We start from the raw sequence: 25,393 nt of genomic DNA, 5'->3' as shown, positions 1-25,393 counted from the left end.
ATCACCCAAATTCTTCTGTGCTTTCCAGCTACTTTCTACCCATACTCCGGTGTTTCTCAAGTTTCCATCTTCTCTGTACTACTTTCAGCAACTACGTTAGCCTGCTACTGAACATCATCAAATACTTCATCTTAACCAGATAAAACTGCACCAATGACTCATAAGTTCTGTTGGAAATGGGGGTCTCTAGTTGGCAGAGGTAGGTATCTTTGACCAAATAGGGACCCTTGCTTCAAGTCAGGATAAGAGGGAAACACACTGTAGATAACCCCTACTCACCCCCTTGGTAGCTTGGCACGAGCATAAAGGCTTATCCCCAAGGCAATGTGTAAAGTATTTTGCACCAACACCCACAGTAACACAGTGAAACACCATAAATGGACACCACACAGGTTGTTATAAAAATAAAGATGTCTATCTAAATTCTGCAAGACCAAAACGACAAAAATTCCAACATACACATTTAATCTTTTCTTGTAAGTGTCCTCTTGTAGGTTGTGTACTTCACAGATGTGACCAAAAGTGAACTGGTAGTGGTAGTAGTCTCTTTAGGCACATAGAATGTAAGGAAAACAACAGTCCCCAACATACAGCACTTGTAGGGACTGTATTCTTTAGGGTAATCAAACAACTTAACAATTTAGTTTCTGGGCGCCAGTTATCGGTGTGCGGTGCCTCTCCTAGCCTTCAAATGGCTATGCCACCTAAAACTGCGGACTCTGCGGTCAACACTGCCAAATAATGCCCCCAAATGTATTCAACGGAGGAGGGAGGTGTAGCTCAGGCCCCGGGGCAGCCGATCCCGTTCTGCATCTACACGACAGTCAGCAGTCCCCCTTCGAGCCATAACCCGTCCCCAGGGCAGCGACACACGCTGTGACTCCGGACTTCGATCCGAATCTTACCTGTGGAATGCGGTTCGTCTTCTGTTGAGTGGTCCCGGTCGGCAGTAGCTGATCAGCGCGGAGGAGCCCCGGTTACCAGGCAACCTTCCGTAACCGCTCCGGCTGTGACGTGGCTCCTTCTTTGGCGATCCCAGCCTCGGGCAGTCAACTCGAGCAGTGGCAGTGGAAGCAGGCTCGCAGCACTTGTGTAGATCGTGGGCCGGCAGCGGTGAAAGCAGGTATGCAGCACTTTTGTAGATCTCGGCCAGCGGCGGTGAAAGCAAGCACGCAGCACTTTGTAGATCTCCGGACGGCGGTGGTGAAAGCAGGCCCGCAGAGGATCGCAGCTTCCTCCTGGATTCCTCACAGTCACAAGCTGGGTGCTAGAACATGCACTCGGCAACGTAGAGGCGATCACGAGCAAAGCCCTCCTCAGCAACACAGGCTCCACGCAGGACACAAGCTGGGTGCAAGCACACGCACAAAGCGTCGAGAAGACATTCTTGGACACTTTTATATCCCCGAGTTTCTGTAACATGAGGCCAACTCTCCTCAGGCACTTGGAGACGCTTCCTTCAGCACACAGCAAAGTCATTTTCAAGCAGGGGAGACACAGCACACAGCAAAGTCCCTTGTCCACTCCTCAGCAGAACAGCAAACTGCAGGCCAGCCCCAGACACACAGCAAGGGCAGTTCTCCTCATTCTCTTCAGCTATCCTAATTGGCAGCAGGTTCCTCTAGATCACGAAGTAGTCTAAATTACAGGGGTTTCAGCTCTCACATTTATACCCCAAAAGTCTTTGTTCTATATGTGTAAACTGACCCAGTCCAAACCAGTTCTGGGTGCACTCTGCCAGTGCACAACTTCCTTCCTTTATGAAGGTGGGCCAGGGTCTTCAGGCACCCCGCAGGAGTTGGAGCCAGTCTTTTGTGGAAGGCAGGCACAGCCCTAGTCAGGGAAAGATACTACTCCTCCCACCACTCCAAATGCAGATTGGCCTCTTCAGCTCAGGCTGACTCACACAGACTCCTGGAACCACCCCAGCCCCTGTCATTCCAAAGCCACACACCCAATCCACAACCAGGCAGAGGCACACAGAAAGGTTGAACAAGAAAATAGCCACTTTCTAAAAGTGCTATTTTCAAACACAGAATTTAAAAACCATCCTTGGTAAAAAAAAAAAATAGATGTGTTATTAAATTCTGAGTTCAGGGATACCAGACTGCAATTTTCCATCTCACTCCTATGGGAAGATATGCAGGTAAAATGTTACACAGCATTCCCCATTCTGTCCTATGAGCAAGATAGTCTTTCAATCGTGAAAAAACGAAATTAGGAGTATTTCGCTATCAGGACATGGTACACACATCTGTACATGTCCTACCTTTCAAATACACTGCACCCTGCCCAGGGGGGTACCTTGGGCCTGCTATAGGGGTGCCCTATGTGCACAGAAAGGGAAGGGTATGGCCTGGCAAGTGGGTGCACTTGCCAGGACGACATGGCAGTTAACAAATTGTGTGCAGGCACTGCGGTGGCAGGCCTGAGACCTCTTTTTAGTGCTACTCGTGTGGGTGGCACAATCAGTGCTGCAGGCCCACTAGGAGCATTTGATTTACCAGCCCTGGAACACTTAGTGCACTTTACTAGGCACCTACTAGTAAATCAAATATGCCAATCAGGGAGAACGAATCATATTCACAATTTACACAGGGAGCACTTGCATTTTGACACTGATCAGCAGTGGCAAAGTGCCCAAAGCATCTAAGCCAGCTAAAACGAAATCCAGCATAGCATCAAATACACAGGAGGTAGAGGCACAAACGTCAGGGGAAACCACACCAAGGAAACCAGGTCTAACAAGTTGGAAACCCCAACAGATCTAAACACCTCTGGCATGGAGCGCAGGCTTTGAGCCATAGACCAATGGATGTGGGTCAATCATCTGACACTCAACTCATCCAAAACAGGAATCTAGACTTGTATAACATGAGAGGACTGTCAGCCTATGTCCATCTTGCCCAAAGTACTTGGCCATTCCCCAACATCATCATGTGGAGTAAGAAATGTAGGAGCAAACATGCATTTCAACCTCTCGCTTGCTTCTCAAGGGAACCAAATTACCAGAAGCACATTCTTCACCATGAAACAATCAGACTCATTTTCCCTTACTTCGTTTTTCACAGAAGGTCCCAGAGTTCCTCACAGTGCTGTTGCATCAGGACTAGCTAAAAAGACTTAAAACAGGAGCAACACTCCAACTACCGCAGGGATGTGGAATTCCTATAGTCCGACGCCCAGGACATATTGTTTGAGGTCAAGGCCAACAAGTTTTCATGTGTATTTTGTCCTTGGGACAAGTTGGCCCAACACCCTGCAGCACAAACCCTTTGGCTGCCAGTTTGCAGTACCACATTATGGATCAGTGTATAGCCCTGTCTGCAGTTAAGGTAATATTTGTTTCCATATGTTAATGCTGTTCAAACTTGTATTTATGATTCAATAATTGAATGCCTTTATGATTAGGGTGAGCTCACTAAGTAAACATTGTAAGCTTTGACTGCACTACTGACAGTGGTCACAGTATAAAACTGTGTACACACGTTTTCGAAGTTTAGCAATATGAGGCTATGTATAAAGCTCCCAAATTTGCAGAAGATTGAAAGCAAGACTGATGATTCTTTGCTTTCAAAATAAAATGAACACAATTGATGGACGGAATGCAGAACAAATCAAAACATTCACCCCCAGTCAAGAGATCTGGGTTAAAGCCATTGTTCTTTTGCTCACCATGCCACCAAAGTTTAGACCCAGCCATATGCAAATCAGTCTTGACCCTGTGCCTCAAGGAAACAGTCCAGCCTGAACTGCCAAGGTAGGTCTTCCCTGGACCGGAAACATGCATCTTGGGTTGCATACGGCTGTAAGGATGCTTGTTTACGTTCCAGGGAGAACCTGGCTTTGCAGTTCGGGCTGGACTGTTCCCATGAGGCAGAGGGTCCAGACTGATTTGCATATGGCTAGGTCTAAACTGGGGTGGCATGGTGAGCAAAAGAACCATGGTCTTAACCCAGATCTCTTGACTGGGGTTGAATGTTTGTTTAGCTCCGAATTCCATCCATCATCTGCGTGCCTTTTGCTTTCTCACTCGAAGTGCACCAGGTATGCCAGACATAGGTCCCTGGCTCACTGTGTCACTGGATTCAAGCTAGGCTGGCTGATGAGGGGTGATGCCCCAAAACCGGTCCCAGGATGCTTATTTCCGGTCCCGGGAGGACCTGGCTTGGCAGTTTGGGCTGGACTGTTCCCATGAGGCACAGGGTCAAATCTGATTTGCATATGGCTGGGTCTAAACTGGGGCGGCATTGTGAGTCAAAGAACGATGGATTTAACCCAGATCTCTTGACTGGGGGTGAATGTTTGATTTGCTCTGCATTCCGTCCATCATCTGCATGTCTTTTGCTTCAAAATAAAATGTTCATTAAAAAATGAAAGCGGGAAAACAAACATTTTTGCTAAACTACTGTAAAATGTCAGGTACCATTTCTTTGCAGCATCATTTAGTAACATGTGTTGATACATGCTATTATTTCCCAAAAATATTCATAATGGTAAATCAGTATAACCAGTTTCAATAAGATAACAGGAAACAAAAATTAACAGGCATTGGCAAAGTCAGAAGGTCTAAAATTGGAGGTCAGCTTTTTAGTTTTGTCAATGTGGGACTTGTTTTGACATGGTTTTTGTAAAACCTAAGTGGTGTGGAACTGCTGGGCCCTCGCCATTATAACAAACATTAGCAAAAGCAAAAATTGTTTTTGGTCTCAAAAAGCACTCACTGCCACAGTAGTTACTGGCACTTAGCAAAACTACTTTGTGCACCGATATGCTCCTTGTGGAAGAGCAGAATACTGCCACTCACAGTGAAGCCAGTCGATACACAGAGAGAAAGAGACAGAATTTTAATAAATGCAAAAAGGACATGTCAACGCCAGACCAAATTATGGCCCCAATAATTAAAGAAAGACTCAAAAGTGCACCCATGTTATATGTATAAATAAATATATATATATATACACACATACATACACACACATTATAAAGTGCAGCTATACTGCTTTCATGAATTCCCAAGAATTTAGAGAAGTAGGAAAAGAAACAGTACTCCTAGAAAATATTTGTAAACTGCATTTTAGCATGAGCAAATATGCATGTGTAGATTTTCGCATGCGAAAATCTAATCTGAGTGTTTGCACGTTCACTTTCACTCCAACCACTTTTTCCCAACTCTGGAAGAAGTTTTATGTCTGCCATTGTCAGGATAAAATTTCCAATATTTCTCAGTATGGGAAAAGATTAAAGAGTTGTTGAAAACCCTTAAAACATGCAAGTTATTAGGTTTGCACAGACTCAAAAGGGGCATTGTAACCCTGGAACTATTGCTTACCACTACCTTCAGCCCCCGTATGTAGATCTGCGGAAACATGGCAATTTAAGGGGATTGCAAGTATTCAGAGCCAATATAATGATATGAATAGATTTATGAAGCAGCGTGCCCCATGGGCAAGTAGATATTTTATTAAACTTCGCACCTCTGTACGGACTTTATAAAAGGAAACTTTTGAGCAATCATAAAGATGTGCGACTTTGTTGGAGAATTAACATATGTTGTCCAAAGTAGATGGCATTGCTCTTGTACAGTGCTCATGAAAAGGCCACTGATTTGGATTGAAGTACTCTGTGAACAGGGGCAGCTATTCTCAATTTCAACTAATTTTACGTAAAGGAATTGGAAGAAATGATTTTAGTGCCTTAAATAGTGAACATCAAAAGAAACGCAACTTGGAAGAAATCTGAAAATCACCAACTATATTGGCACATATATGTAAACTGGTATACACATATTTCCTGGCTACAATGCTGATCCTGGGTGGTAGTGACACACTGAGTAAACCCTAGGTAACCGCTATTTTTCACAGCTGGCTAGGGCCTAGCACAGAATTATGCTATTCCACACAGGTGTGGCAGATAGATTTCAGATTCATGACTTTGCACAACAGCCAACCACAGTCAATACCACGGCGAAATGGGATTTGAATCACTGTTTCTTGAGCTCCTCAGCTATTCAAGCACGCTGTGGCATAAAAGGCGAGTTCAAGTTTCTCCCCGCGAGTGTGGCTGTGTTTTTACACGCGAGCGCCCATATGTGGATGGACCCATCACCATCCTGTTACCGCACCCGCCAGAAGAGTGCAGCAGCGCCATGATGGAAACGAGCTAGCAGTGACCCTGCATACACGCTGAGCACCGCCAAGCAGCCTCACGGTAGGAGCCGACCAGGGGAAGCATCCAGCTTGCTAGTTCGACGGGCATACATCCGTCTGCTACTCCGCTACCGTGAGGTCGCCTGGTTGGCGAGGGGAGACCACTTGTCCGCCCTGCTCCACACATGGGGCGCCAAGACTAAACAGGACTACCAGTCCCATCAGGCACTGGGACATTTGGACTGCCCACCAGGGGCGTGCCATGGTCATTATCAGGGCTGGTACCTGCATTCCCATCATCAGTTCGCCAAATCCTCTGAAGAGAAGGCGGGAGCCTTCGAAACGCGTCAGGAATACCACGGCGAAATGGGATTTGAATCACTGTTTCTTGAGCTCCTCGGCTATTCAAGCACGCTGTGGCAAGAAAGGCGAGTTCAAGTTTCTCCCCGCGAGTGTGGCTGTGTTTTTACACGCGAGCGCCCATATGTGGATGGACCCATCACCATCCTGTTACCGCACCCGCCAGAAGAGTGCAGCAGCGCCATGATGGAAACGAGCTAGCAGTGACCCTGCATACACGCTGAGCACCGCCAAGCAGCCTCACGGTAGGAGCCGACCAGGGCAAGCATCCAGCTTGCTAGTTCGACGGGCATACATCCGTCTGCTACTCCGCTACCGTGAGGTCGCCTGGTTGGCGAGGGGAGACCACTCGTCCGCCCTGCTCCACACATGGGGCGCCAAGACTAAACAGGACTACCAGTCCCATCAGGCACTGGGACATTTGGACTGCCCACCAGGGGCGTGCCATGGTCATTATCAGGGCTGGTACCTGCATTCCCATCATCAGTTCGCCAAATCCTCTGAAGAGAAGGCGGGAGCCTTCGAAACGCGTCAGGAATACCACGGCGAAATGGGATTTGAATCACTGTTTCTTGAGCTCCTCAGCTATTCAAGCACGCTGTGGCAAGAAAGGCGAGTTCAAGTTTCTCCCTGCGAGTGTGGCTGTGTTTTTACACGCGAGCGCCTATATATATATATATATATATATATATATATATATATATATATATATATATATATATATATATATATATATATACACACATACATACACACACATTATAAAGTGCAGCTATACTGCTTTCATGAATTCCCAAGAATTTAGAGAAGTAGGAAAAGAAACAGTACTCCTAGAAAATATTTGTAAACTGCATTTTAGCATGAGCAAATATGCATGTGTAGATTTTCGCATGCGAAAATCTAATCTGAGTGTTTGCACGTTCACTTTCACTCCAACCACTTTTTCCCAACTTTGGAAGAAGTTTTATGTCTGCCATTGTCAGGATAAAATTTCCAATATTTCTCAGTATGGGAAAAGATTAAAGAGTTGTTGAAAACCCTTAAAACATGCAAGTTATTAGGTTTGCACAGACTCAAAAGGGGCATTGTAACCCTGGAACTATTGCTTACCACTACCTTCAGCCCCCGTATGTAGATCTGCGGAAACATGGCAATTTAAGGGGATTGCAAGTATTCAGAGCCAATATAATGATATGAATAGATTTATGAAGCAGCGTGCCCCATGGGCAAGTAGATATTTTATTAAAATTCGCACCTCTGTACGGACTTTATAAAAGGAAACTTTTGAGCAATCATAAAGATGTGCGACTTTGTTGGAGAATTAACATATGTTGTCCAAAGTAGATGGCATTGCTCTTGTACAGTGCTCATGAAAAGGCCACTGATTTGGATTGAAGTACTCTGTGAACAGGGGCAGCTATTCTCAATTTCAACTAATTTTACGTAAAGGAATTGGAAGAAATGATTTTAGTGCCTTAAATAGTGAACATCAAAAGAAACGCAACTTGGAAGAAATCTGAAAATCACCAACTATATTGGCACATATATGTAAACTGGTATACACATATTTCCTGGCTACAATGCTGATCCTGGGTGGTAGTGACACACTGAGTAAACCCTAGGTAACCGCTATTTTTCACAGCTGGCTAGGGCCTAGCACAGAATTATGCTATTCCACACAGGTGTGGCAGATAGATTTCAGATTCATGACTTTGCACAACAGCCAACCACAGTCAATGTTTTTTCCTTCAGGCAGACAGATTCAGCTGTGTGGTCGTTTACAAATTTCCACAAGAAATTCCACCTCAGGATACCTTTACCATCTCTCTATTAGGACCAAAAAGTATATTAAAGGAGGTAAAGTGCAGGGTCGCCCTAAACTCCTTCTATAACTGGGGTTCATGGAGGTTCAGCAGCCTGACATTTTGCTATGATCGCTTATTACGTCAGTCTTTTCTGAAAACTGAATTTTTGTAATTAATAGAAAAAAGGGGAACTGAGTTTTCACACTGCTAGCAAAGCAAACCTTTCTGTCAGTCATGCAGGAATGACTATTCAAGAAACCTACTGAATGAGCGCTTCCTTCAGCCCTATTAGGTCCTGTTGGACATATGTGTCACTCTCAGTGCAATTTACAGTTTCAGCTGTTTGCGAATTATCAAAAATTAGAGCTGAAGGGGTCTTATTAGGCTTTCAGAATTAAATCACATTCTGCCGAACACAACAGTCAAATGTGGTCTTTTTATACCCCACTTCACTTGACTCGTGCAATTTTGTAGAAATCACTTTCTCTTCAGACTCAAGTAACAAATAAGACAGGCTGGAGTGTATCCTCTAGACGAGCACTGGGCAGAATACAAATAATAAGGTTCTTGATGGCTATGAATGTCTCAGCTCAGTTCAAACCTCATCCCCTTCTCAAAGCGGTACAGATGTTTGTTGGTTTATAGTGCGAGCGATGTACTTAGAAAGGCCACAAAAGTAAATATAGTATACAGGTAGACCAAATAAATACTAGACTGGTTTCACAGATTTTTGAAAGAGGAGACATACATCACCCTACATGTAATGTGGCTCTACCCATCCTAAAGGGTGTGTTCGGTAAAATGTGCATTCTAGCAGTAAATGTTTTACGATAGTTTATTAAATTTTAGAAGTAATAATTATTCATGCTGCAGAAACTTTAACAGTAAAGAATACATCCACTATTATGTTCATTAAGAAGAAAACGGAGCTCATACTGAAATTAATATTTTCCTTATATTGTTTTATGCTGTTTAAATAACAGTTTACTGTCACTCAACTTAAAAGTACGCAATTTAGTCGTATGTGGCGGGGTGAAATGCTGAGTTGGCCTGGATCTGAACGGTTAAACTTCAGATCACACAGCTATCTGCCAAAGCGTGTAACCTGCTAAGCCAAAAAACGTAAAAAGTGATATGTTGAATGCCTGAACTTATCTCAGCCTTCACCAGTTCATTGGTTTGGTGCCACTATGCCACTCAGGACAGAGGGTAGCCAAATGCAACCAAACATGGTCTGGCTACTTTGGAATAGCCAAATTCAAACTGCTAGGCAAAGTCCCCTATGGGTGGGAAGCCAAGAAATCCAGACTAGTTAGGTCTTGTTGGACCATGTCAGTGAAGTTCAGATTAAATCCTATGGTACAGTGAGTACGGTATCCACTTCAGAGCATACCCTTCGCAGTTAGGACCTCAAAAAAGGTGATGGTGGTATACTTGAATTAATCAATCCATGCAACCTATTTTTTCTTTTTAATTACTGAGCAATCTTGCCCCCTCAACATGGAAATGTGGTGTGTAAATTGTCAGAATACATTTTATAGTACACGCTCTGTATTGAAAAGTATTCCCACTGTTGACAAATAACAAAAAAAAATCTAGGACAAATCATGGAGGGGGCTCCCCTCAACAGTTCTCATTTCTCCCTTATCAATTGCTTGCGAGCTAAAATTTAGGTAAGACCTTAAAAAATGTGTCAGGCACTCATTTTAACATCCGATTACAATGACCCTTTAAACAGTAGCCATTTCCGCATTATATAATGGACTCAAATCTAATGTATATTCAGAAGGGTGAACTCAAGAAAATATTGCAAAAGCTGACAGTGTGGGATGACTTTTCTATTAATGAGGTTATTAAACTGACTGAGGGGAGGTCTTTTTTTTTTATAAAACAACAATTACATATTTCAGCATATTCTGACAAAACAAACTGAATGAACGTGTATGACACCAATTACTTTATCGTTCTAATTTTTTCATCATGCAGAACAAATATCATAGCTGGAAAGATTCACTCAGCATTAGAGAATAATAAAATACCCTCTTCCATCATCTGGTCTTGAACTTGATGAAGACGAGATGCATCCCCTCCTCCTTGAGACATCAGGCTGAATCATGCTCTGAAAGCTAAAACCACCAGCCAGAAAAACATAAGTTTAATTTTTATGAGATGTATATCCAAATTCACACAAGAGTCTATGGAATAATTCTGATAGGTTATGGCATTGAAAAATACCAACAAAACACTATTCCTTTTATCATAAACTGGATACGTATTTTTTTTTATTTTCACTGAGACATTTGACATTACAATTAGGCGTATGGAAACCCAGACTTTTCAGGTAAAGCAAATGTTCCTATATGTAAACTAAAACAGGAAAACAAACGAGACTACAGCACATATCGATAAAGACCATATTATGTTCAAGGTAGGTCTTTTGTTATTTCTAAACTATGGAGCCACTTCACAGAGTGATTAAGCAGACTTCTCGCTCGGGGGGACAGTACCACAGAGTGCCACTTACCTGTAACGCCGCAACCTTGCCTCACAGCACCTGGGACCACGCCGCCACGAGTCACGGGGGTGTTGAAGCAGCGTCGCCGCCCCGGGACTACGATTGCCGGCAGCCTCAGTGGCGGCGCGCTTGTTTGACGCCGCGACTGCGCCAGGAGGCGCGTAAAAGCACAACAGAGACCGGCGGAGCTGGGGGACAGTACCACAGAGTGCCACTTACCTGTAACGCCGCAACCTTGCCTCACAGCACCTGGGACCACGCCGCCACCGCCAGGAGTCACGGGGGTGTTGAAGCAGCGTCGCCGCCCCGGGACTACGATTGCCGGCAGCCTCAGCGGCGGCGCGCTTGTTTGACGCCGCGACTGCGCCAGGAGGCGCGTAAAAGCACAACAGAGACCCGCTTCGCGGGACGTGCGCGGGACGAGCCGGGCCAAGGGCGGGCCCGTTCAAGCCCGTTAGAGACCGGTGGAGGCCGGGCTGGGCCAGTCCTCTAACGTTCACTTTTAACCTCGGTTGGTGAGTTGCAGTATGTACATTTTGTAAACATTATACACATTTCTATACAGCTACATACTGCTCAGACTGGTGATCTGTACCTCTAATAATGTCTACCCGAGGGAGCAGAAGCAAAACTGCTGCAGGAGGGGCCCTATCAACAGGCACCTTGGACAACTTTATCATAAGGGCCAATACCTTTATAGACCAAGGGATCACATTAATGGAGCGTAGGGTGTCCCAAGACCTCGCCTTGGCAAAGAAAAGATCTTCTATGGGTCCATTTGCCACGGCCAAAACTCCTGATCAATCTAAGGCTGTGGGCCTTATAGATGTCCAGGCAGATGTACATGTTAATAGATGTAGTTTGTCTAATACGGTAGACCTTTCAGTGTCTCACCTATCATGTGCTTCGCAATTAAGCACAGATTTGGAAAACACCCCGGAATTAGTTATCAGTCCCACTCAGGAAGACACAAGCGTTACTACACTGAGGGGCAGGAGGTAGGGCGCCATCCCTAAGATACAGAAATCAAAAAAGTGAGGGGAAGGGGACGGCATCAGAAAAAGACTACTAGGGTTGTCACCCTAAAACCAAACATAAACCAGGACCCTCAGGGCAGTGATGTTATAACACAGACTGGGAGTGCAGGGAATTTAGAAGGTCCAACTAGCTCGGTTAGGAGAATTGTTAGTAGGGAAGCGGCTGACACCCAAATTTTGTTGAAGGGAGAAGAGCTCCTTAAATGTTATCTCTCTCCTATCGAGAATAGGCTATCCCACATGGAAAAGCAACTAGCCGATCTCTGTACCAAGTCCATCTACCAAAAAACACCGGGGGCCCAAAAAGTTGGGAGCAACACATCAAGCAGTAAAAAAACTAATGTACAAGCCCCTAAAAACTCCCCACCAGTAGCGGTTAACACCAATCCTAATCCAGCCCCAGTTGCCGAGAAGAGAGTTGAAAAGGAAGGTATATCCAATACAGGCCACTATCTACGACGACTGTCCTTTTTCTACCCCCCAATGAGTGGGCCCACTCGGGATCCTAGAGTTAACAGCAACTGGCATAGAGTAGGGCATCGAGATTGGGGTTGGAATCAGGGGCCTTGGGGGGAGCAGCCACCCACAGAGCCAGTTTCTAGGGATAATTGGGGGGGCTTCCCGATTATGAATAGGTTTAGCTGCCTGGATATGGTGGATTGACATGCACTATCACCAAGTCTCTCAAATAGGGGGAACACGTTTCCTATAGCTGCGACCAATTGTGCGACTGGGAAAGTGGACCTTATAGCTCCCAATTTTTATGATAGCAGTGGGGCTGTTGCTACCCTACAAACAAAGATCCTGAGGGGTATCAGTGACACCAATTTACCCCTGGAATTAGCTAGTTCCTTAGAAGACACTAGTGAGCCTGTTTCCTGTGAGCAGGTGGGAATAAGGGATCCACCTCTGACTTGTCTGCTATAGGCCACAGGGTTATCCATTTGCTATCTTGGAACGTGGCTGGGTTGCAAAAAAATATGTTTTTACCAGAATGGAATGCGTTCATCGAGAAGTTCGACGTATGCATGTTCCAAGAAACCTGGAGCCTGCTCCCAGTGCACAAATCTGGTTATGCAACCTTCTTCGTGCCTGCATCAAGCTGTGGCAAGGGTAGACCGGCGGGTGGACTTCACATCTGGGTAAAAATTGGATTGAACTGGGATATTACCATTCATGAATCAGTGACCAGGGATATCTTGCATATCTCCTTCCCAGGACATAGCAAGGGGAGCAGGATAGACCTTCTTAATATCTATTCTAGAGGGACTCCGGGGGACACAACCTCAGATACATTGACGATCCTAGAACAGGTATTAGCCAAATGTCCCACAACCTCTAAAATCTTAGTGGGAAGGGATTTCAATTGAACATTCAAACCCCTATCTAGGGATGACCCCCTGGGTATAGAGGAGGAGGACTCTAGATGGTCTATCCCAGCCCTGTCACTAGCTCCAATTAGAAAATGGTCAGCAAGGGCAATTCAGATCAATGCCCTGACCATGGAATTTAATTTAAGAGCATTAAATGCTAGGACAATCTCTGACCGTGATGGAGCAATGACCTTTAATAGGCTCAATGGCCCGTCCAGAATTGATTACATCCTATTGGATGTCATATTGTGGTGCGACCTAATAGATATGGAGGTCGTACCTTCGCAGGACAGCGACCTTAACCCCTTATGCATGAAGATAAGGTGGGGTAAATTAAAGGGAAGAGGGAATAAAGCCCCCTTGAAGACAACCAGCGAGGTTGTCCCTTGCAATGGTAATCGCAGGCTGAAATGGGATAAGGTTCAACTCCAGGAAGGGAATCTTGAGAGGATTAGGGCGCATGTAGCAGAACTGACAGTAGAGTTGGAGGATCTCGAACTGAGAAATGGCAGTGACCAGGGGCCGCCATTTTCCTTGGCTTACAAGAACACGATAGAGGAAGTAGGACAATACTTTGTAGTCCAGGGCAAAATGGGCAGAGGGAACAATAAACCGGCCACTTCCAGCAACCCGTGGTATTCAGACCAGTGTAAGGCGAAACAGAAGGAGTTAACAGTCGCCCTGCTTAAAAAGAATCCCTCACTAGTTAGAGCGGCTAGGAAGGAGTATGCAAGGGCGATAGTGTTGGCTAAACGAGAGTGGGAGGAACAACATTGGCAGGATCTTAAATCCGCTGCCAACATGAAGAATGCCATGCTGTTCTGGGATCTGATCAACAAGGCTAGGCAGCAGAGTGTACCACCCATTGCTAACCACTTAACGGAACAACAATGGCATTCCCACCTCTCTGCGCTGTATGATGGGAGAGAAGTATTAGACTCACCTCTCCCAGATTCAGATTCCAGGACCCAATCCCTAGCGGAGCTCGAAGAACCATTTCTGCCCTCTGAAGTAATAGTGGCCATTAGACATCTGACCCCTAGGAAGGCAGCTGGCCCGGACGGGGACCTTCTTTTGAGTGATCCTGATGCCTGGGGCAGACTAATCGCCCTAATAATGAATTTGATCTCTAAGGGTTATCCTGTGCCAGATTCATGGAAGGGAGCAGAGGTGGTAACAGTGTATAAAAAGGGCGCAAGAGATGACCCTGCCAATTACAGACCGATCAGTCTGATTGACGTGATCCAGAAGGTGGTTGGCAGGGTCATCATCTCTAGGGTGGGTGTCTGGATGGAAGAGGAGCATGTTCTCTCCCACTTCCAAGCAGGGTTTCGCCAGAAGGTGGGCACGATGGACCAGGTCTTCCGTTTTTTTGCAATCTATTGGAAGGCCGTGACCATCAACAAGGGTAGCCTATATCTGGCATTCATAGATCTCAAAACGGTGTTCGCCCTGGTCCCTCGGGTAAGGCTGTGGGACATTCTGGGGAAGATGGGCTTCCCAGGGCCACTTTTGGGTTTTATTGTGAAGCTACATGAGGGGAATTATGCGAGGATCAGATGGGGCACCCAGGGACAACTGACAGAAAGGGTGCCCGTGAGGAGTGGAGTCCGCCAGGGATGTGTTATGGCACCGACCCTGTTCTCCCTCTTTGTGAATGGAGTGGTGGATCATCTGAGGGAGGAAGCGGCAGATGTGCCATCCCTGGCGGGGGGAAAAACACCTACTCTACTCTTCGCGGATGACACCATCTTGATCTCTAAATACCCCACAGGTCTTCAAAAACTCTTGGACCGCTTTAGTGTGTTTTGCACTGATAGAGGCCTCACCATCAACACCTCTAAAACAAAGCTTATGGCCATTTCACCTTCCAAGAGATTCAGGAATAATGTCTCGCTCAATGGTGTCCCCTTGGAGTTGGTCGATTCCTTTGACTATTTGGGTGTCAGGGTAAACAGCCGGATGAAATGGAAAGATCACTTGGCCAAAATGTTATTAAACCACAAAAGAGTCTATGGGGTGGTTCTAAGGGAACAGCGGGAGTCGTCGAGCAAACCTGTGGCACCGACTCTTGCAATCTATGATGGTCAAGTATTGCTGGCAGCCTTATACGGATCCGAGTTGTGGGGGTTCGAGAATATAACAGAGCTAGCCACGTCTGAAAATAAGTTTATGAGAGACTTGGTGGCCCTCCCAGTTTCCACCCCGTTAATCCCACTACGGCTAGACCCAGGTAGGCGTCCCATAAAATATATAGTGCGTCTGCGCCCACTACTTTTTTGGGTGCGTTTGAGAAGGACCCAGGAGCTCCACAATTATGCTGCAGTTCTAGATGAACTCATCTTGCTCAACACAGGGAATAAGATCAAGTGGCTGTGCAACCTGAGGGAGCTGGTTGTGCAACTGGGCTTAAGTGAAGTATGGTTGAGCCAAACACCGCCTCCCAAGTCAGTGATCAAGAAGCTCTACTGGGACTGGGTACAGGAGATGGCCATATGCAGAAGTGAAGGGGGCCCTCTCTCCCAGCGATTCCTTGAGATCAAATGGATAAGAAAACTTGAACCCTTTCTGGATTATATAGAGAAACCACTGGACAGATCACTTTACCTAAAACTGAGGCTCGGGACCTTACCGGTGAATGACTTCTCTTCTGGGTGGAAAAATGTAGGTGATCTATCAAAAGCCTGTCCTGGTTGTGCAGCACCCAATGAGTCCGTGGCTCACTTTTTCTTTGCCTGTCCGGCATATAGGGTTGCCGGGAAGATATGGTTAAAACCACTATGCAAGGGGTTGGGCCTTAGATGTCACAAAATGGCCCTACGGGTCCTCTGCACGGATACGTCCCCTATTGCTAAGGTGTGTGGGGTAGCTAAATATTTGGGTAGTGCATGGCTGACACGTACAAGGAGGGCCAAGCCCACCCCCCATTTAACCTAACCGCCAGTTGGCCCCAAGGCTGGAAGTGTCTTTTTATGGTTTTCATGAAACTGTTTTTAGCCATATCTTAGTAATTTTAAAAATTGAGTAGTATGTGATGCTGTATGTTTACATAGGATTGGTGGGTCCCTGCACTTTTATCTTTTTAATGTACTGTATAAATTGTACACTTTTATGATGAAATTTTTTATCGAATAAAGTAAACTACCTACTTCTTGCTCCAAACCAAGAATGGGAATAATGGGCTAAAATGTGCAGATCGCTTGTCAGGAAGAGAACAATGAACATGGTCACATCTGTTGATATAACTTCATACCTAAGGAGTAATGTTTGTTATCCTTGAATAAGATGAAATTCTCGCATGCTTTCATTTTCAAGCCAGGTTTAGTTACAAACAAAAAACTCAAGTTTATTGTCTACCTTCAATCCATCACGTGCAGTAATTCCTACTGAAACGTTACAGTTCTAGGCACGTATAGCCTCACATTCACACTAGACATGCAGAAGCATTCCCTGCACATACACCACTAGAAACCATTGCTCTCTCAACTTCTCTCATCCCCATTACAAACAGTGCTTACTTGCCACTACTCACCTTCAATCTTAGGTTCGCTGGATCTGTTATGCCTAATTTTAAGTGTGGGAATTTGCATCCCTGAAACTCACCAAGCCAATTTAAACAATCATCCTTTAAGTTTAGAAGTCACACACATATAAATCACTCTTTAAATGAGTTGCAGGAGAGCAGAGCGTGAACCTTTTGGCATCAGCAAGAGTGGATATCTACAGCCCTATTGAATCCTCAGAGCATCTAATGGGTATCATAACTAAATCAAGACACCGAAGAAGAACACTGGTGCTTCAGAATACCAAGGAAAACCTATTTCTGCAACTTTCTTTTGTAATGGCTCCCAGTGCAAGACTGACCGGTCAAGCATTTAAAACAGACCAAGTTCAAGCCACTGAAAGAGCAGAAGTTACAGAAGCAGTACTTTGTTGGCTACATTTGGGATACACGTTCAGATGAGCAGACCATAAGCCTTTTAGTGAGAAACACAAACTTGAAAAATGTACTCACAACATAGCCACAAAGTCAGCCATTCCCCAAAATAAATCTGTGATAAACGATAATCTCCATGGCGATCGGCTTTGGCCATCCAATACTTGTCCTGTAGAAAAATAAAAAACAAAAAAACATGTATTGCACAAGGAGAAATTTAAAAATTAAAAGGCGACAGGTGTATATTGAATAGGAATATTCTTAAATACAAAGCAGCAAACCAAAATTAATGGCTCTAAATAAGTGCCTTTCTAAAGTAAAGTAAATGCAGTCATTCACAGAAACGAAGCCTTCTCTGCCAACATCCGTCACTTGGACTTTCCAGCAGGTGAAGGAAAGACATCAGTTTCTATAATTTGTTTCTGATCGCTGTTTTAGGCTCTTGTTTCAATCTACTGGCAGAAGTGCACCATTTACCAGCCTGTTTTTAAAAGAACAGACTCATTGTGTTTTTGCTAAGCTTGATGTCTTTCAGGTCACCGCAACCCACCCCTTAGTAGTTGCCTTAATAACAAAAGGTCTACTCTTCTGTAGATTTAAAAACATTAATCATAACGAAGCATGAATGTGCTTGCTTGAAAACAAGAAAGTTAAACAAAGAAAAACAAAGGAACCAGTAACCATTACACTATCACGTTTTCATGTTTGCATTTTTAGCCTACTCTTAGGCTAGCTTTGCAAGGCTTCTAAAAAAGCACAGATAAATTCAATGTATCCATCCCGTTTTATTTAGAATTAATATAGCCAGCAATCCAGGCAGAGCATGATTGCACATTAAAAAGAGCAATTCATCTGCACATGCATAGTTGTTTTTAAAATCCTGAGTGGCTGGTTGGTGTGGCTATCCTATAACGCACAATCGTTTGTTTCTTTCCAAACAAACAGGTGTTTAGATGCTTTTCAAAGTGCCAATAGGTTTTATTTGGGGGTATGTTTATCTGGCTGAGCTATTCCATTCCCAATGGCAATGCTAAAGGCAGCTTTGCCTTCTTTCCTCCATCAGAAGTAGTGACAGAAAGTACCAAAGATGCTGTGAGTTTTAGCAGTAGAAGGGGCCAGACTGGATATGTACATGTATATTTTAGGATGTCAGTTATGAGTGGTATCTGGAAGAGACCTTGAATGAGGAGGCCAAGGTGAACTGAAATTATTGGCAACAGTGTTCCCGCCTCTTTTTATTTTATTAGAGATGTTCCTGCACTTCCATTAAAAAACACCAGTTCCTGGAGTGTTAATCCTTTCTTTGACTTGACGGAAGGAGGCGTTACCTTTGTTTCAACTGTCACTTTCTCTTCCCTTTCCTTCTTCCCATTGTGCTCCCAGCCGCTTCCTCCTTTTTTCCTGCAAGCTCCAAAGAGAGAGGGGTAGTCATGGCAGAATGCGGCTGCTGTAGCCCCTCTGTAGCTCACAGCCCCAGGGAGATTAGTTTGAAATGTGGTCACTCTGCATTTCCTCTAGAGGCATTTATGAGCCCATCTCCTGCTTTACGTTTCCAAACGCGAAGTACATGACAAGCTTTGTTCGCATCAGTACAACAAGCATTGACTTAGCCAATAGGTCTCGCCTTTGGGAACTTTGCTCCTTATACAGATTTAGCAGCCCCTGCTACCAGAGGCTATGATGGCAGGAATGGATCACAGATGAGGCAAAACCATCAGTTCAAGGACCTAAGTAAGGCTAAGTCCTGCTTCAATACACATTTACATGACAGAGTTATTCAATAACAGTTTAAAGAGGACTGATCCAACCCACGTTACGCACAAAACATTAATTCTTGATAGGTTTGAAAAACATGAACCTCACACAGAATAAAGAACTGTGATTCACAAGCAAAGCATTGCAAAGTTTGTTCTTAACCCGCAAGCAGAATGCAGGGGGTGATTGCCTTTTTTCATACACTACCATATTTAGAGCTTTCTCAAACACCTTCACGCTCCAGTCGACAATAGAATGATAAATCAGTGAAATGGACATGAATTGAGATAACTGATGAGGATTGCCTTCGCTGTGCTGCTTAAAAAAGTCATGAGTAGCCACAATTCATGGGTAGAAGGACCAGATCGTTCGAAAAGTCCTTGTTCAGTCTAAACTAGACATGCAGATTCACCGTTATTCACATTCTAGGTTCCCTCCGTGCAGGCCTTTTTCTAATTGTTTAATACCCATCACCACTTCACCTTGCTGGCAGATGCTGCCCACGTTCGTTCCGCGGCACACTTGATTAGCATGGGTTATGACTAAGCCAAGGGATTGGGTAAGGGTGAATTTGGGGAGCAAGTGCACTGCAGGGCACTGATCGGTCTCGAGCACTACCAGTCGCTGGTCAGGGGCCAGTAAGGCACACTTGGTCAGGTTCACTCAAACCCGACCAGAGATTGCGCCCTGGTCGAATCTCTGAAGATGGCCAGCACTGGTCAAGATTGAGCTGCACCTCGACTATTGCTATTCTGGCTGTCTCACTGCCTGGACTGGGCTCCGCAACAGAAACAAAGAAGGTGGCAGTCTGTGCCTGGGAGAGCATGCAGACATCCTGAAAGAGGGAGATGGGCATGGGTGGCAGAGACTCCCGCGTTCCTCCCAGTCACAGACCACAGATCAGCAGAATGCCCGGCTGCCATTTTAATGAGGCGCGAGCTACTGCCATTGGTCTATGACCCACACCAACCGCCCCCAGTTCAGTCAATGCCCATGACTGCCTCGCAGAGTCCCTCCAGTATCCCCTCGCTTCTCACCCCAGCACTCTAGCTCGCAGCGCCTGGCAATACCACTATGAAACCAACAATCCCTAACGCAAAGCAGGCAACGGAATGCCGGACGTGATGTCACACGGGAGCTCTACGACCAGTGTGGGACTAAAGGTGCAGCACACAAGCTTAGGCCTTGTGTACGGCGTGAGCATGCAGTTTGTCGTGAGACTAGATGTTCGATAGGCAGGCGACAGGGTGCATTGTAGAGGGGAGGAAACTAGGCCAGTGAGGCAAAGGGGAAACAAGTCACTGTGTTGTGTGTATACTGTAAGCTTCCTTAGAACCCCGTCCCTGCTGACATCACTGTGCAGTCACGTGTAGATGGGGCACTGACTGCGTTGTCGCTGCTTGCAGATCCCCCCTCACCCGAAAACATACCATAGGGGTCACAAATCAAGCAGGGGTTCATCGTAAAAGAAACAGTGGCTACCTGTTCCTAGTCCTGGCTCCTCAGCAAAGTGTGCATGGCTTCCTGGTGGCAGCACAGCACGTCAAGAACTGCAATCTGTTACATAGCAAGTGAAAGCCACATTAGGAGCCACAGAAGGACAGGGCAGTAATCTGTGGCTAAAGTGGTGTAGCCCTTTGCTCTTATTTTAGTAGCCGTTAGTGTTACTCCAAGGCTGTGCACGAGGTGAGCAGAGTGTGCCTTTACCGCCATGTTATTTAATAAATAAATGCCTCATGGACTTTCTGTCCGGTCTGCAGCCTGCTAAATAAATAAATAATTACCTCATACATATTCGTGCTGTCTGCAATTAGCACACACTGCCTCCTTCACCAGTCCCCCTTCCTGAGAGATCACAAGGCCTCTGACACAACTAGAAAGTTATAACGCTTGGTCAACAGCGAAATAGGTTGGTGAGTAACATACCGTGATGGCCATTCATAACTTGAAGCTTCGGCGTACCAAAACAGACATCCTAGCAGTGGCAACAGAGGCAAAAAATGCAAATCCCACGTTTATATCCAGATATAGCTAAAGAAAACAACCTCTGACATTTGAACTCGGTCTTAAGGCACAGCAAATGTAAGGAGATAAGAACATGATTTACAGCCCTGTTTACAGATACGGACCTCAGAGCACTGAAACATCGAGCACTGTGGTAAAATGCTCTTAGAGAAAGGGAAAAGTAGTCCCTACACAGATGTTACAGTGGGACAACCTGACGCCTACAAGTCCTGGGGCAGTACCCCAGGTGAGTGAACAACTTGGGAAAAGGAAGCCAAATTACCCACTAACAAACAAGGATTTTTTTAAAGACAACCAACTAAACAAATCAAAGGTAACGGGAGGAGTCAAAGTCCACGAAGTACATACAACAGATCATCCTGACATTGCAAGTGCTGTCTAGTCTCGACCTAAAAACCACAGAAATGTTTGGAAAAAATTTTGGTTTGCAGTTAATTATAAGACATCGCGAAAAAGGAAAAGAAAGCTAAATGAACAAACAATACAGGACAAGATGAGGCGGACAATTAAGGAAGAAACAAGTAAACCCTTCAATTATCTGCTTGGTAGGGTGAAAGAAATGTAAATGTGCTAAATGGGTTCATAAACTGCTACGGTCACACTACATAACTGCAAATAATGCATTTTCACAATATTACATGAGCATGAAAGCAATAGCTCTTCCTAAAATAAAGTAGAGCATTTGATTTACTCAGTTAAACAGTAGTTGTTGTGGTACCCAGACGTACACAGCCTTTGCTAAACTGAGCGTGGTCGTGTTAATTATTTGGGCAAGGCTTGTCCAAGCGTGCGCTCCAGTGACTGCCAGTTTGCCATGTGATAGCAAAAATGTGTGTAAATAATACCACAGAAAGGTTGTGCAATGATTTTGAAGATACATAATGCAAACCTTCACATGAACAAAGTGTATCCTTTTGCTCTTGTTCCACAACACTAGTCTTCAAGGTTTTATGATACCAGCAGTTTGAAAAGCAAGCATCGTATAAAAGTGACTTTATTGAACCAAGAGCACCTGTTTAGAAAGAGACAAAAACAAATTCAACTCACATTTTCGGTAAAATGTTGGTAAAAAGGTAAGGCCTTCTGTTGCAGAGGGGTGAAAAGCTTCATTCCGACGTCAGTCAGGCCAGGTATTAAGTCGCAGCTGATGCCCAGTAATCTAGCAATGTCTATGGTTGAAGACGATCCTAATGTTTCAACTGTTGAATTCCACTCTCCTATTTTGTTTACTACTCTGCTGCTTGGCTACATCTACCCATTCTTCATCATCACCGACTCCCCATTCATACTATCTCCGTCAGGAAGGTCATCACTATTTTACTTGGTTACGTTTTCATCAATTCCACACAGAATGTTAGAAAAAATTAGATGGTATATATGTAGAGTTCTGTCAGGGGTATGTATGAAAGGATACCAAAGGAATCCGAAAGTGGGTTAATAATTTGCAAAGCAGAGACCCTTCCCAGCTTAATAAATACACCCTGGTGAAATCTCAAAACAAGTCTCAGAGAAACTCTCCTAAACCACTGGTAGGTAGCTACAGCAAAAGAAGCCAGCAATTCTCCGGAGAAATGCACGTTCATTTTAAAAAGTACCAACAATTTTAAAATTAAGAAAATACAATATAATTCCAACCACAACTAGAAAAACATACGGACCACCACGGCACGAAGAACGTTCAAATTAGATAAAGGGAACCGAAGAGAAGCATTTTAAAACTTTAAGGACAATAGACCCTAGATAAACCTAAAGTTCCATTGATAAACAATTGATCTGGCCCTACGTGTGATTTCAGGCTGACCGTGATGGGGCGGAGATTAGGTTCACCAAGCAGCAAATTCCAGTCAAAGTTTCTACCGCTGGACTTGGTCTCCAACAGTGGAATTAAAAATCCTTTAGTCTGGAAATGTCCTAGGCTGAGGCAGGTCAGGGTACCTTGAAGTTGGATATGTCATCACTGAGCTCCAGCTGATTCTGTTGATTTTGGCACTAAGAGATCAAAGAGGGACTACGTTAGATTTCATAGCTATTGAGGTCACTTCCTCTATGGGATGGATTTGCCACCTTGCCCAGTTTCAGTTTTTACTTTCGGACACAGTCATTTTTTTAGTTATCAATATACTCCAGCAGGGCAATACAGGAAGCTGTAGCCAAGCATGTGTCCAAAAATACTAATATTTTTATCGGAAGGACCATCAGGTTTCAGCACCCTATCCTGGTCCTCAGCGATAAAAAAAAATGTAAATCCCACTTTTCTCAAACTGCTGGGAAAGTTCTTTCTGATCAGTCAAGATCTCTTTTTAGCTATGGCTCATGCAGGGTCCAGTACTCTGGTCAGCTGGGCCTTCTTAGAATCCTTCTGCTTTGTGTGTAGCTAGAACGGCACACAGGACGAGAACCACTTTGAGCCCAGTTCCAGACCTTGACTACTAGCAGGAGTTAGGAGTCGTCTTCTTTCTGCAGGACCTTCTTTTTCAGGTGCAGTCTTCCCAAATCCAGGAACATTCTGAAGAGGTGGTGGTGGCAAGTTGCTAGTTTTATCCTGAGCACTAACCAATGATTGAATAATTGTCCCTACCCAGTCATGTCTACTTTCTTCCTCTTTGCCCACCTCCTTTTGCGGCACTTTGTTTGCTTTACCGTAAAAATTCTCAGAAGCACTAAATTCAAAATATGGGTCCCTTGCTCACTTTGTCACTGGATTCAAGCTAGCCTGGCTGATGAGGGGTGTTATCCCAAAACCGGTCCCAGGATGCTTGTTTCCGGTTCAGGGAAGACTTGGCTTGGCAGTTTGGGCTGGGCTGTTCCCATGAGGCACAGGATCAAGGCTGATTTTTAAATAGCTGGTCTGAACTGAGGTGGTGAAGTGAGCTAAAGAAAGATGATGGATTCAACCCAGATCTGTGACTGGGGTTGAGTGTCTGAAAAGTTTCAGCGCTCCGTCCATCATCTCCCTGTGTTTGCTTTGTTCATCCTAAATTGGCAGGGTATGCCCAGATGTGTGTCCCTTGCTCACTTTGCCACTGGATTCAAGCTAGCCTGGCTGATGAGGGGTGTTTCCTCAAAAACCGGTCCCAGGATGCTTGTTTCTGGTGCAGGGAAGACTTGGCTTGGCAGTTTGGGCAGGACTGTTCTCATGAGGCACAGGGTCAAGACTGATTTGCATATGGCTAGGTTTAAACTGGGGTGGCATGGTGAGCAAGAGAACGATGATGGATTCAACCCAGATCTGAGACCATGGGTGAGTGTCTGATAAGTTTCAGCACTCCGTCCTTCATCTCCTTGAAATGGCCATATTTTACCCTCTGAGGGCACTACAGGAAAACCTCTAGCAACACCCCTAATTAGATGAGTTCTCCTCCTCTCTGTCATAGTCTGAACTGGTTCTCTCTCCAGCTGGGTTTAGAAGCAATGGATCTAGGAGGGCTCTGGGAATGAATGAGACCAGAAGTCAAAAGAAAAAGTGTTTAAAATGCCTTTTGTTCCGACATCTGTCCTATATTCTTTCTAGATGGCGAATCCCTGCTAAGTGCTAAATTATTGACAATACTTCTGCCCTTAGGTACAGCAGCCAGGCTATTGTGCTCTGGCAGGCAGTCATCAACTACTGCCAGGAATGTTTATTGACATTTGGAGGTTTAAGGACTAGCAGAACTGGTTTTTGAAAGTTCTGGCTCAGGCAGCATAAAGTAAATTTTTACATAGTTACTTTTCCAATACAATTTATGAAATATCTGATATCGCCTGTAAATAATATGTTTAAAACTATGGGGAAAACTGCTTTTTTAGAAACCGTCAGAAGCAGAGATGTAAAATAAGTATTTTAATCTCGCACCATTATTGTCTTATGGAAAAGGTAGCTGAAACTACACAATATAAGTAGGTTTTAGGCATTCAGTCACTGTAATGGAACCTATGTCAAGTATATGGCATGCACTTTGCATAACCTAGGCACCCTATCCTAGTGTCTTGCACTTTAGACAGAACGCATTAATAAAATAAAAATAGGCCTTGGTTATAGCACTTTTCCTTGCCAAGTGCCTTTTAACTGCAACCCAGCCAGAGTACAGTGGTGCTCCTGGCAGTCATACATTTCTGTCATATGTGAGAAATGTAAGTGCCCACTGCAACAAACATATGTTTAAGGAGCTTCTGTTTTAGAGGGCTAAATATTATACTCGAGATCCAATGATTTCTGAAGAAAGATTTATAATTCAATCTTGATCAGTACATTCGTGAGAAAGAGCTTTTTCTCACAAATGAACTGATCAAGATTGAATTATAAATCTTTCTTCAGAAATCATTGGATATCGAGTCTCATTTCGCTAACACATGATCTTTACCTGAACTGTTGGTTGTCACATGAGAACCTACTACCCTTTGCGTGTGCACAGGACCTTGGTTACATTTGTTTGAGTAGGGGTCTTGTACCTGTGC

General features: G+C 44.6%; 1 protein-coding gene across 1 annotated transcript in view; it reads right to left on the bottom strand.

The window, feature by feature from the left end:
- Positions 1–25,393, bottom strand: part of SELENOK (selenoprotein K) — a 42,784-nt gene that overhangs the window by 9,363 nt on the left and 8,028 nt on the right. The window contains exons 2-3 of the mRNA XM_078661587.1: positions 17,255–17,345; positions 10,354–10,440 (exon numbers count right to left, since the gene is read on the bottom strand). Of these exons, the coding sequence (XP_078517713.1) occupies positions 10,354–10,440; positions 17,255–17,345 (178 nt within the window). The remainder of the gene's footprint in view (positions 1–10,353; positions 10,441–17,254; positions 17,346–25,393) is intronic.

The sequence above is a fragment of the Lissotriton helveticus genome, chromosome 9 (assembly GCF_964261635.1).
Source record: "Lissotriton helveticus chromosome 9, aLisHel1.1, whole genome shotgun sequence".
Classification (NCBI taxonomy): Eukaryota; Metazoa; Chordata; class Amphibia; order Caudata; family Salamandridae; genus Lissotriton; species Lissotriton helveticus.
Note: the sequence above shows the minus strand (reverse complement) of the source record. Positions and strands in the feature narration are given on the sequence as shown.